Raw genomic sequence first — 16158 nt, 5'->3', positions numbered from 1 at the left:
CAGCGAGGCAATTTTAATTTCGGCGAATTCGTAAGGGACCGTGAAGTTTCGCTTTGCCATTCTTTTCGCACGTGGAGAGCGCGACGTCGTTAAAAGTTAGAGTATCCGTTATCCGGCCCGGCTTGGGCTCTTTCCTTTCTCTTTCTCGCTTTTTTCCTTTCTTTATTTTTCTTCTTTTTTTTTTACGTTTTACTTGGTATATTGCTCGCGCGAGTGCAGCCGTGTAACGAGCCGCAATCCCAAGCGGTAATTTGCAAAATGACAGTCCATAAATATTTCGTCGGCAAATTATGATTACGGGTTTGATCGACTCGTCGCCCTCCTCCTGCTCTTTCAGCCGGAGTTTTCTTTTTCCGCTTTCGTACACGGTCGTCGTGTGCCCTAACTGTAACCACGGCCGCTGCGCCGCTCGACTTTAGCGTATCGTTGAAAGAGAACGGGGACCGTTTGACGGAAATCGGTGCGCGGGACACGGATACGGGGCGTTTAAACGCGTCGTGAGTGCGCGAACTGGAACGAAGTCCGCAAATGCGTAAGAGGGAAAAAAAAAGATCCCCCTCCCCCAAAAAAACCCGACGAGACGCGGAAGATGAAGCGCGCGCAATCGGACGTGAAGATTTTCTATTAGCGCTCGCAATTATTCGCCGCGTATCGCGGCTCGGTAACGAGCTCTGATAATAAAATCGAGAATAGCGGAGGGAATATTTACCGTTTCTTGGAGAGGAGCGTGTAGGACTCCTTGGTCGCGGCGCAGATTCTCATCCGCATCTTACGTACGGCCCTTTTTCGCACGCCGCCCTCGAGAACTGGCATCCAGACGACGAGTCCTGCGCCACCAGCAGCACTGGTGCACTTTTCTCCCTCACTTTCCGCTCGGCGACGGGCGATCGCCGCGACGACACCTTGCCGATCACTCTGCGCCACGGGCGCACCGGTCTCCGCCCTTCGACGACGATGCGGACCTCGCATTCGATTCACGTCGCGATCGGCATCATGCGATTAATCCACGCCGCGTGCCCGCACAAAGGAGAGAGCGCGCGAGCCGCGAGATGAAGCCGCGCACAATAATTATTTCGTCCGCTCAGCCGATTTTTCCGCGACGCGCGGGTGAATATAATTTACAATCGGCGAGCTCCTCCCCGTTGCTGTCCTCCCTTATCTCGAGGTCGCCCTCCGCCGCTCAATGATCCTCGCGGTGATTCTCGGTCCCCCCTTTTTTTTTTCTATTTTTACTCGGAGTCGCCGGCTCGCCTCCCTCGTCTATTCGATAACCATTATCGAGATAAGCGCGTTCTGCACACGTGGCCCGCGGGGCCCGAAAGTATTCGCCTGATGGATCGCTTCCCGCTGGATTCGTCCGCTTTTGGCGAACGTAGATCGTTATCGCCAGGGAACAGCGATAGATCTCTCCCTCTTTCTCGTAAGGACGTTGATCTAATCGGTCCGATAATTCGCCTCGGTTCAATGACTGACCATTCGCTACTTGACGCTTAAACGTTTAGCGAACTTACGAATAAACCGATCAAGCTGTGATATTCGATCTTACGATAGAATCGGTGAGGTTAAAAAAACAGAATTTTTTTTTAAATTAAAGTTGACAAAAAAAAAAAATTTTTTATTCTTTTCGTAAATCGACTCGCTAATGTAAGACCACTCGTGGAAACATTTTTATTTTAAATGACATTAAAACCAAGTTGTTTTTCTCAAGAGATAAGGGATTTGATATTTCCGAATTCCGGTGACGACATAAACAAGGCAAGAACGTTTGGGAGTCCCAGTGTAAGACGCCGTAAAAAGAAACGTGACTTTCAGCGGTCGATTGGAAGCGGACTAAATTTACTTGCCGAGATCAAAGTTACACGAGACCTCGAGAGGCGAGTAATCCTCGAAGAGAGGACAACGCGCTATTATCTGTCCCTCTTCGTATCGGACAGATTTTTTTCCGCAAAAAGCTCGCTCGTTCTCTCTCTCGAACATGAATCTTGCGACACTCGAGCGAATTGATTCGCGATCGCGTTTGAACGTCGCTGAACAACGACGGATGTGGCTGATTCGGTCAACAATTTATCGTCTACGCGGCAATGTCACTGATATAGTAGACGCGAGACTGAAAATAGAGAAAGGAATCGGAAGCAGTAACTAACGTCGACGCTATCGTGCCGTTATCAGTCCGCGCGCCGTCTTTGTTCGCCCGCGGAGCCGCGATAACGAGACGAGGCAACCTTCGGATTCGAAACCAACGAGAAGCACTGTGCGCTGTGCACGGGACCCGATCGACACAGTTCACGCTCAAGTGCATTCACCGACGTGAATCGGCGCACTCGATTCACAACCGTATTGACCACAAAAGAATCGTTCACACGCGGAATAATTTTCCTTGTCCAGTGTTCAAAGCGAAGGTCACGCTACGTTGTGCGATCACGTTCCGATTCGCCTACGAAGATAAATACCGATCCCAACAGGTCGAGCCGATTTTTCGGTGCACTCAGCGGCGAGGTCGTTGTCTTACGTGCGGTCAATCTGGCGCGGCGCGTCGGCAAGACACTGAGAGCGCGCCGGAGAGACGATCGCGGTTGGAAGCGAGATCGGCGGGATACGCACGTGCGTATGATCGGCGTTCGACGGAGCGAGTGGAGAGCACGAGGAGGCATGCGTGAGTGCATGATGCACATATCCCCGCCACCACCTAAGACCCCGACGGTGACCGCCGGAGGGAGTGAGCGAAAAGCGGTAGGGGGGCGCCTCCACAAGGACAGGGGAAGACGAGTAGTGGGACCCCGGGGGGGAAAGGAAAGTACCCTATCCCGCACCCTCCTCTCGTCCCCGTGCAACGAGTCTCGCCTACTTCCTTCCTTCTCCGTTCCTCGATTTACTGTGTAATCGAGTGTGCGCGCGCGCACGTTTTATCTTTTTACTTTTTTTTTTCTTTCTTTTTTGACGTCTCTTTGCTTTCGAACGACGGGTATACACCTTTATAGCGCACCTACGCCTCCTCTCCTAGCGATATTACTTCACGCGGCACTACGCGAACGCTTCGTAGATGCCGTATCGCGTCGTGCACCCTGAACGTCCCGAGATCGCAGCCGATAAACTCGAAATTTGCATGAAAATCCAATGGCTAACTCGCGCGTTTTGATTTTAATGGGAACTTGGCGTTGGTATTTGCAACCGACCCCAACGCCTTTTGCCAATTTATAAATAACTCTATCGTAATGCAGGTATTTCCAATTTAATTTCGTTTAAATAATAAGCGCTGCCACCGCTGGCGTATTGATTGTTCGTAGAAACTAGTCGCGCGTGTCGCGATCGGCTGAGATAAATCGATGGACCATTGCGCACGTCGAAATTTCACAAATAGTAACCCTCCCAAATGACAAGTCACTGTATGAATGTATGCATGTTCCCATTGTGAAACTTTGATTTAACTTGCCAATGACACCGTCATTTTCTTTCCTAAGTTTGAATAGATTATACAGAATACAATTTCACAGTTGCGCCGAGTGCACGGGTGACGCATTTCAGTCGAAGTTTAACACCGATAAAAGTGACATCAAGAATTTCGAGAAGCCTCCAAAGCAAACATTTCCAGCAATGTCTGATCAAACGTAAGAGTATTCGTATTATAACTGTCGCCGGCAATTTGAGTTCCTTTTTTAATTTAATTTTTTACGTAATAAATACGGTTTTATTCGGGACAAAAAGTTGTCATTGTAATAAAAAACTAAAAAAAAAAAAATCTGTTAAAATACCTGAGAGAATTCTTTGACAAAAAAAAAACTGAGATTGATATTTTTTAGTGTCGAGTGTCGAGCTGAAAAGGCGAAGAGTGAAATAGCAAAATTTTTCTCGGGGAGTAAAGTTCTTATAACGGTCGGTTTGGGATTTATGGGAAAGCTTTTGATCGAGAAGCTATTGCGGTAAGCATAGATTATCAATCAATCAAACAACGAAAATTATATTTTATATGTTTATATAAAAGATTGTTCATTAAATTAATTTAAATTAATTATTTTTTTTACGGAAAAATTTACGTAGGTGTTGTCCAAATATTACGATGATGTATGTATTCGTGAGAGGAAAAGACGGAAAGAATCCTCACGAACGCCTGAAGCAACTTGTCGAGTTATCCGTAAGATGAATTTCTTTTTTATACTCGTTAAGAAAAATAATTTATAAGAACATTAGGCAGCCTAACGTCCTCGTTGACGGATTTGTTACTTATACTACTCTGATCGTTAAAAAATTCTCGGATCTTTTTAGTTGTATGATAAATTAAAGAAGGACCAGCCAGACTTCTTAAAAAAAATAGTAGTGATCGAGAGTGATCTGGAAGCGACGAATTTGGGCTTATCCCAACGAGATCGAGACAGATTGCTCGATGCGAACGTTATCTTTCACGGCACGACGATCATACGATCTAATCAACGTCTTCGTACCATGGCAAATGTCAACGTGCGGGCTACGAAGCAGATATTATTACTCGCGAGAGAGATGTCAGATCTGAAAGTAATATAATTTCAATATAATATCATTAAAAAAAAACATTTAAAAATTATTGCGAAACGATCCAACACTTTCAGGCTTTTGTCTACTTGTCGACCGCTTTTGCACACTCGCCTATCAGATCTGTCGAGGAGAAACACTATCCTCCGCCAATGGAGACCGATGAATTATTATCGTTACTGACTGTTTTAAACGATAAGAAGCTGGATTCTATTACACCATCGTGAGTACCTTCAACGAATTTATTTTCGCGTCACCTAATACCGTTCAAATAAAAACGAGCTAAGGAAAGAGCGTTATCGTTCGTATATACATATAACGAAATATCTCTCGTGCGTTAAATTTTAATGCGCTTTATATCGATCCAAGTCTACGAGCTGATATTGCCATTTCGGGAAGAACGCGAGGTGAAGGAGTGCTTTTCCCTTCCATCTTTTGCGCGCGATTCTTCACGGGGGACTTTTTTTTTTAAACTCGGACGCAGATTGATCGACGGCTGGCCCAACACGTTCACGTTTACGAAAGCGATCGCGGAGGACACGGTGCTGCGATACGGCGGCAGCATGCCGGTGTGCATCGTGCGACCGTCTATCGTGACGTCGACCTGGAACGAGCCGATCATGGGTTGGGCAGACAGCGTATACGGGCCTATTGGCCTCCTGGTCAGCTCGAGTCTCGGCCTATTGCGCACGATACATTGCCACACCGACAAAAACCTCGACTTCGTACCGGCCGATTACGTGACGTCGTGCTTGATCGCCGCCGCCTGGCGCACCAGCTCGAGGTGAGCCTATTAATCTATTTATTAACGACTGCCGCCTTTTTTTTTTTTATCAAACTCCGTTACGGCAATCGATGCTAATGAGCGACTAGAACGACTCAGAGCTGAAAGATTAGAGTCATTTAATACACGGACTATTATTCTTTTATTTTTACTCAAGGTTAAAGTAAGATGGCAGTCTTCAATGCCGTGCACCCGGCGCTTTCTCGAGATTGAATTTTAAACAGGGTACGATTTTGTTGACAGAAATGATAGGAAAGAGTTCGAAAAGGACGCGCAGACGGGCGTCGTGCCGGACGTGGAAAAAATACCGGTGTACAATTACGTGTCGTCCTGTCAGAAGCCGATCACTTGGGAAACGTTTCGGAACCACGTGCGCATCCACGGATCGAAAATACCGGGCGTAAAAAACGGCCGGCTGCAGTGCATGTTTTGGAGCAGTAGACTGTGGGTGCACAAGACTCTCATGTGCCTGTTCCACTTGTTGCCCGCGGTCATGGTGGACGGGGCGGTCATTCTCACCGGTCGAGATTCAAGGTCAAGTATTTTCCCCCCCTTTTTTTTCGGATTTATTTTATGGACCGTCAAAGCTACGTCGAGACTGCTTGCCCGAGCAATTCGCGATCTCAATACTCGAAGCGGCCTGAGAAATTCACGGGCATTCATAAAAGTAGCCGCAACGTTTCTCGCGCTTTTTCATTTCTCAAACCTCTCGGAAACCCTTTCCAGATGGTGCAAAACCTATGACCTGATACACGCTCATCTCTCGGCGGCGTCTTACTTCACGACGAGGGAATGGTACTTCAGGAATGACGCGGTGGTCGAGCTTTGGGAGGTAATGAGCACGGCGGATCGCGAGATATTCGAATTCGACATGAGCAGCTTCGACTGGGGCGAATACATAAAACGAATGGCCCACGGTATTAGTGACTTTGTCGGCAGGCCTCCGTGGGACGTTGTGAAAGAGGGATTGGCCGAATACGTTTCACTGTGACTTCACACGTAGGTTGAAAATTGCGATCAGTATAAAAAAAAAATAAAAATAATAGAAAAAAAAATATGTGTATGTATAATTTCTAACTAGAATATATTTATAATATTCGAGTATGATGGCGAGCTGCATAATAACTAGAAGTATAACGTGAGCGCAATGTGCTCGGCTACAAGCGACGAACAATTTCCAACCAGTGAAAGTGGAGAAATTCGGAAAGGACGGGAAATGAACGTTACGTATACGGCTAGGGGCAACGGTGATTTATCGGCGATAGATTTTGCTAGTGATCCCGAACGAGTGGCACAATGCACCGGGTATAGCATACCTGGTGATACTCGAGCATATGTGCCGCTCATAAAGCACCGCCGTCAACAATGCGGGGTCTCTTCGGTCTGATTGCCATTGTTCCAGCGCGCGAGATCGCACGGAACGTCAACGACTACGAAACACTTCACGAGACAGCCCGGTGGATCTTCACGGAATGTGTAATATCACTTACGTAACATCACCTTCATTTAATCGAAATCGAGGCGCATTAAATCGCTCGGACGCAACGGCTTCGACAAGCAAGACACAGTCGACAAAAATGTATTCAAAGCAGAATAATTATTCAATAATTAAAATAATTAATAAATAAATAAAGTAGATGCTATTATTACAAATCGAAGTTTCTTTATTTCCCTGCGATTTTCCCGTTAACCCCAAAGAGACCGTTACATTGTTTCATTCATCCGAATATTCCAGGCCGCCGCGCGTCGTCGTGTCAGATCGTGTTAACTAATTATTAGCTCTATCATTGTAATCGGAATCGACAATCGCGCGGTGAATTATTCCGCTTGATCGCCGCTGATAGCCGCATCTTGCGCGTTCCAGAACGAACGGTGCACCCGTTAAAGTCGTGCTCGTTTTACGTTGCAGCGTCTACCTACGCGCGGCGAGCTCGCCTGGCCATCTATCTACCTACCTATCTATCTATCTATTTATCTACCTACCTACCTACCTATCTACCTACCTACCTACCTACCTACTCACCTACTCACGTAAATCCATTTGCGTGACTTGTCCCGTTTCCGCGGCGTTTCGCGTCCCGCTGCTCCGGCGCAGGTTTCTCGAACGCATTAAGGCACCAATTTTGCAGCAACTGCTGCCGAACTGTTACACGCGCACGGTGAGCTGAATTCGCGATTCGCTACAGACACGGCGGCAGAAGAAACGCGATTACGCTGCGCCTCTCGGCCGTCACAGATAAACCGAAAAACGATTTTCGAATTGAGTTCGCGGCGAAATCAAATCGCCAACATGAAAGATTCGGAGCAACGACGCGCGACCGTCGAACGAATCCGACGAGGAACGAAGACACTTCTTACGGCGAGCGAGACGTAACCTGGGAAACAGATCGTGTCGGATATTAATCAGTGCAAAGAACAAGATTCTCATCGAGTACGAACGCTGTTATAAAAAAAAAAAAAAAATATATATATATTGCTCGAGCGCACATATACATATATGTTGCTCGGATACAATGCCAAGAGAAATGTGTAGTATGTGAGAAACACACGTAATACGTTCGAATCTTACGTATACGTACGTAATCTTATCTTTACAAAATAATCTTTCTGAAAAGTCGACGCGTCTGATGTGAACCGAGTACAATTCCTATCGCCATAAAAATATGTGGAGGGCGGGTATTAGCGGTGCTCGAACGCAAGACGCTTGCTAATATGATAATGATATTTTTTTTTTCTCAGCACGCGCTAGCAGTGGCCGCGATGCGCGGTTGTGAAAAGTCGTCGACTCGAGTTATTAAAGGAAGGGAAGAGAAAGAACGGAAATACAATAGCGGTAAGTTGCGTAACGTATCGCAAGCATGCGCGGCGGTGGACGACATGAATACGGGGATACTCCGACGCTAATACACGTGGGCGACATTATTTTTACGTTGCATCTTGCAAAATTGCACCACGGCGAAGTGGCAGTAAAACTTAGGAGTCATTCGATAGAACAGGTAGCGAAAAGGTAAACGAATATTGCGCTTTAAATTATCATTTTCGTTTTACGAAGTTAACTGTTATGCTCGCGGATCACGGACTTTCGAAATCGATTCCGCGATATTTTGCGCTAGAAAATACGTCGAAACGAGTTCACCACGTAAGAGCGAACAAACGGTAACAACACATGGACGCTCGGGTTTTCTCCCCCGTTCGAGACGAATCGAATAGAGAATAGGACGAGAAGAAAAAAAAAATAAAACAAAATAACAAAAAAGGAGAACAAAAAATGAGGAAAAAAAAGAGATCGAGCTCCCTTTGACGGTACCGTCACCGTTTTGACAGAGCTTGACGAATCCTGACACGAGGAACGAAAAGATCTCGCGAAGGGTTGTGAAGTTCGAGCGGACAATGGAAATAATAAACTGATTATTCGACACACGCCTGGGATGCAATCGCTAGCAACTGGACCGCGAATCGCGTCGTTAAAAGTTTTATTTCGCGAGCCTTTAAAATTTTGCTCGACATAAATTTGAAGGTTTGAAGAGAAGTTAAAGAGATTGCCATCTGTTGAATTTTTTAACATTCGACGGGAGATGCATCCAAAACTTTTGAAAGTTGAAAAACGATCGGGGGCTTTACGAAATAACGTAACATTTTCGATTACAGTAAAGAGGGAATGACAAGAAAAGCGTGCCTGCTCGCCCGCCCGGAAAATGCGATCGAAATCGAAGGGTGACTACAAACGGGGGCTCACGGGGGGAGGGTAGGGGTTCCATGCGGGGAGACCTGCTGCATAGGGCACCCAATTCCGCGCCCTCGTTCATCCACGTACACCACAGGCGATCTTACAGCGACCCAAAAAGAGAGACGCGGCGCTCTGTTATTAAAAGTGCGTGGAAAAGGTCGTGGGCACGCGAACAAAAATAAATTTCACTGAAATACATACGCGCAGGGCTTAACGAGGGTCAACTGGTACACCTAAAGCCGGGAAGACAACGCCGAGGTGTCACCGGCACGACACGTTGCAGCTCGTTTTTTCCTCCTGTTATTTCCGTCACGCGATTTCCGGCGAGTTAAATCCGAGGAGGTGCATCCTCGTGCCGCGCTGCGGAACTGGTAATTACAGTTTGCGAGGGCGATAAGTATCGCCGCTCGTAAAGTACAAGTCTCTCTGTCGTCGCGTGTATATCTGTACGGCGTCCCCGCAGCTCGCGGGATAATTAAATTTCACGTAAAATTAATACAGCGCGTAATTTAACGTCTAATAAGTCTCCAAGTGAAATGTTTAATTACTTCTCAACAGATCCTTCGATCGGCAAGTTTGTTTCCCAGCCGGTGCGCTCCGACAATGCGAAGTACGAAAAGGGTTCAATAAATTAGCGCTTATCGCCAGCGGAGCTTTCCTTCGATTTTCAATCGTTTAATTTATTTAACTAGCAACGGGAGATGCGACCGCGGCGTCGATAATCGCGCGTGTAGTGTTGGAACGTGCGGTCGCAACAGGGATCAAAATATTTTCAAGGATCACGTCGGCGCAAGTCCCATTCGCACCTGCATGTAGTACCGAGGCATTGTCATTTCCACGAGATTAACATTGCGATGAAACACGTCGGCGAGACGAACGTGCGAGAGAGTTGCCGCGTCCCCTTTCCTCCGTTTCTCGCGCGACTAACGCGAATGGAAATCCTTCTTCCTGTCGGCGCTTCGTAAATCGAGCTGATGTCCCTTTCCACGGGAGAGACGTTGACTAACGACGTATAAAGGTGGCACGCCGATGCCGCGCGTGGAAGGATAAAAGGGATCAAAGAAACCGAGACGGCGACGTCTTATTATCCGCAAAAGAGCCTGTCCATTTTATTCCCGGCGCATTTAAAAGAAAAGTTTTGCTCTCGGCACTTTCCAGACCCGTCGCGCAAGAATTGAAGTTGGTATAATCAACTTGTTTCAGCTTAATCAAGCTCCTCGATTTTGCTTCTCTTTCCTGAACGGATTAAAGGAAGCCTTGATCTCAATTCACGTCCTACTAAATTAATTATTGGAAGTTCTTTCCGCGCGGAAACATATACCTCGCCTTTCCGGAATAAAGATGTCCTTCGACAAAAGAAGTATTTCTTAGGGCGTATTGTAAAATCTGGGATATTGTAAAAATGTGTTGCGGAAACGTGCATACTCGCGAGCGTCCACGCGACGAGAGTTTGATATTCCTCTGTGCGTTGTTTGCGAACACGCGAATACGAATAAACGCTACGATATGCGCGTGATGATGTACCGGGTGTCGACGAGCGAATCGCGCGGAGCAGAAATTAAACGATTTATCGTGATTAATAAAAGAAATATCGAATGTCCTAAGAGCTGACGAAACTGAATACTTTGAAAATTTATTCTCGACCCATTTGATTATTTACTTGTGGAAAATATGTAAGCCGAGAACTCGCTCGCGGTCGCAGTGACGATCATATCTATCGACTATGTATATTTTATTTGATTCGAGATATTTTTGACAAGAATTATTGCTGATCTTTTTAAAGATAGTATCGACGTATCAGAAATCGCGAGAAGGCGGCAAGTGGTAATAAATTAGCTTTTCGCGGTGACCTCGATATTTAGCATTAATGGTCGTCTCTCCGTGGATACGGCAAAGATAAAATGCGTGTGCAGAATCGTTTAAAGGATAGACCATACCTGTATTGCATTTCGAAACGAGTGGTGGGTCTCAAGAAGTCGAGAGAAAAATCTAACGTCCCCGTTATTCGACTCGATGGGGATTAAAAAGAAAGACACATGCTCTGTCGAATAAAAATAAATGTCAAAGAAATATTTCTTTCAAACGACGCGCAATGAAAAGCTCTCGTTCAATCTACATGCGAATAACATGTTGTAAAAGAGATAAATGCTCGCCCGAGTGATTTAATGCAGGCACGCCAGATATATATATATATATGTATATTTATCGTTGATTTTTTTTTTCCTCTTTTTTTTATTCGAGAAATTTATTTCCGATGGCAAAACGGGACACCCTGTATGTACGCACGTCCACATACATATACGGGAAGAAAGTCCACGTTCACGTTGCGGGTGTCAAGGGATTATTGCTCGAGCTCACGAATGCGTCAGGTCACAGTACATTGTACGCTACAGTCGACTGCAAAGGCAGCGTTTTAAGAGCGAAAACTTTAGATTTTGCGCTTACCGTGATATTAAAAAAAAAATTAATTCCCAACGTAGAAGTCAGATTAAAAAAAAAAAATGTCCTATAATTCTTCAGAAGAATAAAAATATGATGCCTATTAAAAAATTTTGAAGAAGAGGATGTAGACGGGATTCTGTATCTTTCATAAATCGGTAGAGGCGTCGAAAGCACGGATTGGAAGTATAGCTCTTTTTAAAGCGACAGAGATTATCTAATCGCACAATTTTCCCCGCGTCTTACTTTCATCCGCAACTGGTTCTGCCACTTCAACGTGCACGCGGGGTACTTAGCGAGTCGCCGTCGGTCTCGGCAGTTATTATCACGTTTTAAGTGCGACCAACGGTGGATCCTTGGTCTTGGAGATCTCGATAAAATCAACGAGACGTCCAGGACACGCTTTTGCCGAACCCGAGAATATTTTTCCCTACCGAAAAGACCGGCGGTATAAAAAAGAATTTCGCAAAACACGGACAACGAAACAATTTTTGATGAGATTCCATGAGAAAAATTAACGTTCTACTGCCGTTCTACGTTCGTCGAAATATTCGTGCCGCTCAAAAATCCGATCAGGAAGTCTACCGTTTATTCCTTTCCTTTCCACTGTATCAAACCGTCGCGGTAAGTCCTCGACGGATTTTACCTTTCGTCGTGCTTTCCGTTACGCTAAGGTAACCTGACCGAAAAATGTCCACGCTTCGCTCGCACGATTCACCCCGACGGTTACATCCTTTTTAAAATACGCGGAAATGGGCGTGAATACGAGCCACATTTAGCAGATCAGGAACCTGATTTTTTTTTAAACAGCCGACGCGCCATTGATTTCTTTTTTTTTTTTTTTTTTTACGCACGACGGTTAGAACCTCCGGTTCCTCACCGTTGATGTTTTCAGCTTTCCGACATTAACATAACAATTGTTGATGTTTCTTACTCGCTCGCAGTTTAAGACGTGCATTTATTTAGACTGGAAGTATCCGAGACGTTATACCTCGCGAAGTACTTATATTCAAATCAACAAGCAAAATCGATACGACTGTAGAAATTAAAAAAAAAATTTCTTAAATAACGTATTGTAGAATAATTATTACCTGTAGATGAAATAATCATTTTTACGAGCGACCGACACGACGAAGGAGAACAATTTCTCCCAAGATCGTTTCCCAGGCTTTTTCCTTTTCTCCACCTTCTTCATTGCACTTAAACGCCTCGGTGATACACTCGCGAAAACACACGGTTCTTTACGATTGAATTTACTTGTGAATAAAAAATTGCGGTGCAATATTAATCATTCCCGTTCATTCTACCAAGCTTCTACCATCGCTCGCGAAATCCCAGCGAAGCGCAATTACGACGGAAGTGCGGGGTTAATTATACCTGCGCTTTGTTAATTAAACACGTCGCGATATCGCTCGATTTAATCCGTTTCATATGTCCTCCGCAGGTCGAATTTATGTATTATATGAATATAAATGTCACTCGAAACATGCGACCCCGTTAAATGACCGACGTACGAAAGCCGATGGAGCATGCCGATTGATAAATTATAGAAAATAATCGGTCGACGTATCCTGTTTGGCACGGGCGCGGTGGATGATGTGAATATGAGGAAGACACGCCGGATAGTCTCGCAAATATACATCCCGCACAACGACCTTGCGTCGTAATGCGCCAGCTAAACAAAACGAGCATCGAAGTACGCACACTGAAAAGCAGATATGGCGATGACGGAGGCTAGCGTACGTAACCTTACCGTGGTGTGCGTCGAGTCTAACACGAAGAGCGGAATACATGTATCGCGGATCGCCGGACCGTCAAAGACTGAGGGGTAACGCGCCTCACTAATACTTCTCCCTCCCACGATCGAGAACGGGGAAGTCACATACGCTAGCCGCCGTCGCCACAATAAACGTCATATCTGTCTTTTTCCAATGTACATACGTGCCAACGGGTTTAACCTTCCGCGAAATATTTAACGTATTATGAAATAAACACGTGCGTGAACGCCAAATATTTCCTTTCCACCGTTTCGCATTAAATTATCGATATGTGGGTGACGATGTGAATAATTAATCCAGCAATTCGCGATATGGCTCAGAAAGTGGCGTAGGGTTTATGTTTAAAATAAAAGTTTCAAGCGCAATATCATGCGTTCGAAGTTAATAAAAAAAAAAAAAAATTAAATGATATCGATTGCGAGGTAAGAGACCGTGTAAAAGTTTTCCAGCGTCTGTTGACAATTAATTGTCTTCGTTCATGTGGCGTTTTGCTGCGAATATAAGTGCAAGAGTTTGAGATGAAGAAGCCTGGGAAATGATATCGGGCGACCACGGAACAACTACGGAGCAACCACGAAGTAAACTGTCCACTCTCCCTTCATTTGAGGTTTGTAACGTTGTTTATAATTATTTTACACGGGCAGTAATTACTTCCTCAAATAAAGTTAATCGGTTTAATTCGCGTACTTCTCTATTTTGTAGTTTAACGTAATTTTCTAATGTAGTTAAAACATTCAAAACAATAAAAAAAGCAAGAAAGAAAAAAAAAACTTTGCTTAAACGTAACATTAAAGGGAACATGTAAAATGTAATGCCTAAAATAGGTTCTACGACTTATGAAGTCGACCTACTTTTATTTTGAACTCCCAAGTTGCAAAATATCGCGCGTCCGAGTTCCCGTAAATATTTCTCGTAAATGATGGCATTTGAAAAGCACTGTACGAACAGATGTAGGTAGTTTCCGACGTGCCGCACAATTTTGCCTCGTGGATTATCATTTTCACGAATATAAAGTGTCCCCGTGACGGCGCCGTGCCGTGCGTCTGAAAAGGAGAATCGTAGAAAACGGAGGAGAAAAGAAAAGAAAGGCAGCGCGCGTCCGAGATGAGAGATAAAGATATCTATCTTTGCCGTGACACTTTAAAGAATATGAAATAATTAATCCCAACGTATGCACCGGTGTGTCGTGAAAGAGTTTGTATAATAGAGTCAGGCACTGGCGAAGAACTAAGAAAAAGGGGATTTATGCCACGAAAAAATTAAAAATGTATGATCACGGAGAGCTATCAGTACGCAGAATCCGCGAAGCGTCCGCTAAACAATCGCGAACTCAGGTGGCCGTAATGTTGTGCGGTCTCGAGATTTATGAGCCGGCAGTTTTGCGAAAACAAAGGATGTTTCCGCCCAAGATGCGAAAACGAGCGCGAGGAACTTTGAAAAATGTATTGACTTGCAAAAAGTTTCCGCTTAAAGTGAATACCACAACCTACACTCGCGTAACTAATTAGTAAAATTAGTAAAAAAAAAAAAAATATATAAAACGAATAAAAATTAAAGAAAATCGACATTTTTGTAATTGCGACGTAATAATGCAGGTTTATTACTAACTTTCTACGTTTTCTTAAGTAATCTGCATTTATTTCGATCGACGAGTCCGAGCATTATTACAAATCACGCGGAACGCCGCGAGCATTTTATCGGCAAACTTTTTATCGACGTCCGTCACGCCAGATAATCGTTTTCATTGCGCCAGGGTGATGGCATAATATCGTTTTTTCCACGAAATTACAATGAGCGATAGTTCTCGGGAAATTTCACGCATTCCGCGGTTCTGTTTCCTGACTAGATCGTAACTTCCTGCATTATATTCACGCAGGATACATGCGTCGCGTACGGATGACACATCGATTGAGTTGGTGTCACATGATCCCATTCAGAGCTCTAAAAATCAAATGTGTCGAGCCTTTTCGCGTCGAAAGAAAAATATATTTTAACGCCAAGACTTTAATCTAACATTCTAATAGACGATATTGCACAATCGCAAATCGTAGCTTCGCGACGAGCTGACTAATTTACTCGCCGCGATTCTTGGTCGAATGGTTTTCGTAGGTTTTCACAGCCGTGTCTACTTTCGGTCGAGTCACCAGCACGGCGAATAACTAGCGTGTCCAGCGTGCGCGTAAATACGACGTTGGAAAAGTTTCACCGAGTGAAACCTTATTATCGCCGGTCCCGTGCGCTCGTTTAACTCGCCCGTTCGCCCGCTCGCCCGAGATCCGACGACGACCTCGTTCGATTAATTTGCCAACGTTTCGCACCCACGAGGCGCCTATCATTATATCCCGGATGAACGAACAGTGTGGGCCGACGTGGAATAAGCAGGAAATTAGAAATATATCCGCGTCACTCTCTCGGCTCACCCGTGCAGATATGGTAGCGAATCGGCCGCGAAAAAAAATTGCATCACTCGCAACATGCACGCAGCATCAAGTGCCGTTTTTTTTTCTTTTTTTTTTTTTTACATTAATAGAGGACATCGCGAGTGACGTGAGCGACGACGAGAAGACTACTGTCCGAGCAAATTGCGTTGAATTAAAAACGTAGATTAATTTACCCGCAAATAATAAACCTAGATTATTATAAAGCGCGCAATTTAATATTAATTTATTCAACGTCTCTTATTAATTCGAATAGTTTGCGTTGTTAAACACGTCGCTCTTTATGAAAGGCTCATAGAAACCAGATAAATGCGTAGCTCTAATCGAGGCGTAGCTGAACGTCGACCGAATTAATTCGTTGGCGATAAGCGGTAGCCAGACCTCTCGAGGAAAATGAGAGTACTCCATAAATTTCGGAGTCCCTTTTGTCGCTCCCGATATATACCGTGCGCCGAGAGCGCGAGAACGGGGCTCTTAGGTCGCTCCAAT

General features: G+C 44.9%; 2 protein-coding genes across 8 annotated transcripts in view; one reads left to right on the top strand and one right to left on the bottom strand.

Annotated features, from left to right (window-relative positions):
- The window catches only part of LOC139104904 (rap1 GTPase-activating protein 1), an 82838-nt gene that overhangs the window by 52310 nt on the left and 14370 nt on the right, over window positions 1-16158 (bottom strand). The window contains exon 1 of one of the 5 annotated variants that reach the window (XM_070660670.1): window positions 12545-15887. The exons of 3 other annotated variants lie outside the window; for them this stretch is intronic. In XM_070660670.1, coding sequence (XP_070516771.1) covers window positions 12545-12648 — 104 coding nt within the window. In that variant the 5' untranslated portion in view covers window positions 12649-15887. Of the gene's footprint in view, window positions 1-709; window positions 1574-12544; window positions 15888-16158 lie in introns of those variants that run through there. One more of the 5 variants, XM_070660669.1, reaches the window with a different exon arrangement.
- On the top strand, window positions 2686-8305 carry LOC139104905 (fatty acyl-CoA reductase 1-like). Of its 3 annotated transcripts, none has more exons than XM_070660676.1 (8): window positions 2686-3605; window positions 3798-3917; window positions 4036-4129; window positions 4261-4506; window positions 4581-4726; window positions 4988-5287; window positions 5531-5821; window positions 6014-8305. In XM_070660676.1, exons 1-8 carry the CDS (start codon window positions 3433-3435, stop codon window positions 6276-6278), a joined length of 1635 nt encoding a protein of 544 aa, XP_070516777.1. In that variant the 5' UTR covers window positions 2686-3432; the 3' UTR covers window positions 6279-8305. The 3 variants fall into 3 exon arrangements, with proteins under 3 accessions (XP_070516777.1, XP_070516776.1, XP_070516775.1); XM_070660675.1 differs by having other exon boundaries at window positions 5531-6286; window positions 6390-8305; XM_070660674.1 differs by having other exon boundaries at window positions 5531-8305.

The sequence above is a fragment of the Cardiocondyla obscurior genome, linkage group LG08, assembly GCF_019399895.1.
Source record: "Cardiocondyla obscurior isolate alpha-2009 linkage group LG08, Cobs3.1, whole genome shotgun sequence".
Taxonomy (NCBI): Eukaryota; Metazoa; Arthropoda; class Insecta; order Hymenoptera; family Formicidae; genus Cardiocondyla; species Cardiocondyla obscurior.
The sequence above is the reverse complement of the archived record's forward strand: the minus strand, read 5'-3'. Positions and strand labels throughout refer to the sequence as shown.

Bases quoted from the DNA above. Each gene is read 5' to 3' on its own strand.
- LOC139104905 (XM_070660675.1), top strand. From the start codon at position 3,433: ATGACACCGTCATTTTCTTTCCTAAGTTTGAATAGATTATACAGAATA. The intron at 4,130-4,260 runs GTAAGATGAATT...GGATCTTTTTAG, and splicing joins AGCAACTTGTCGAGTTATCC to TTGTATGATAAATTAAAGAA. The intron at 4,507-4,580 runs GTAATATAATTT...CAACACTTTCAG, and splicing joins GAGAGATGTCAGATCTGAAA to GCTTTTGTCTACTTGTCGAC.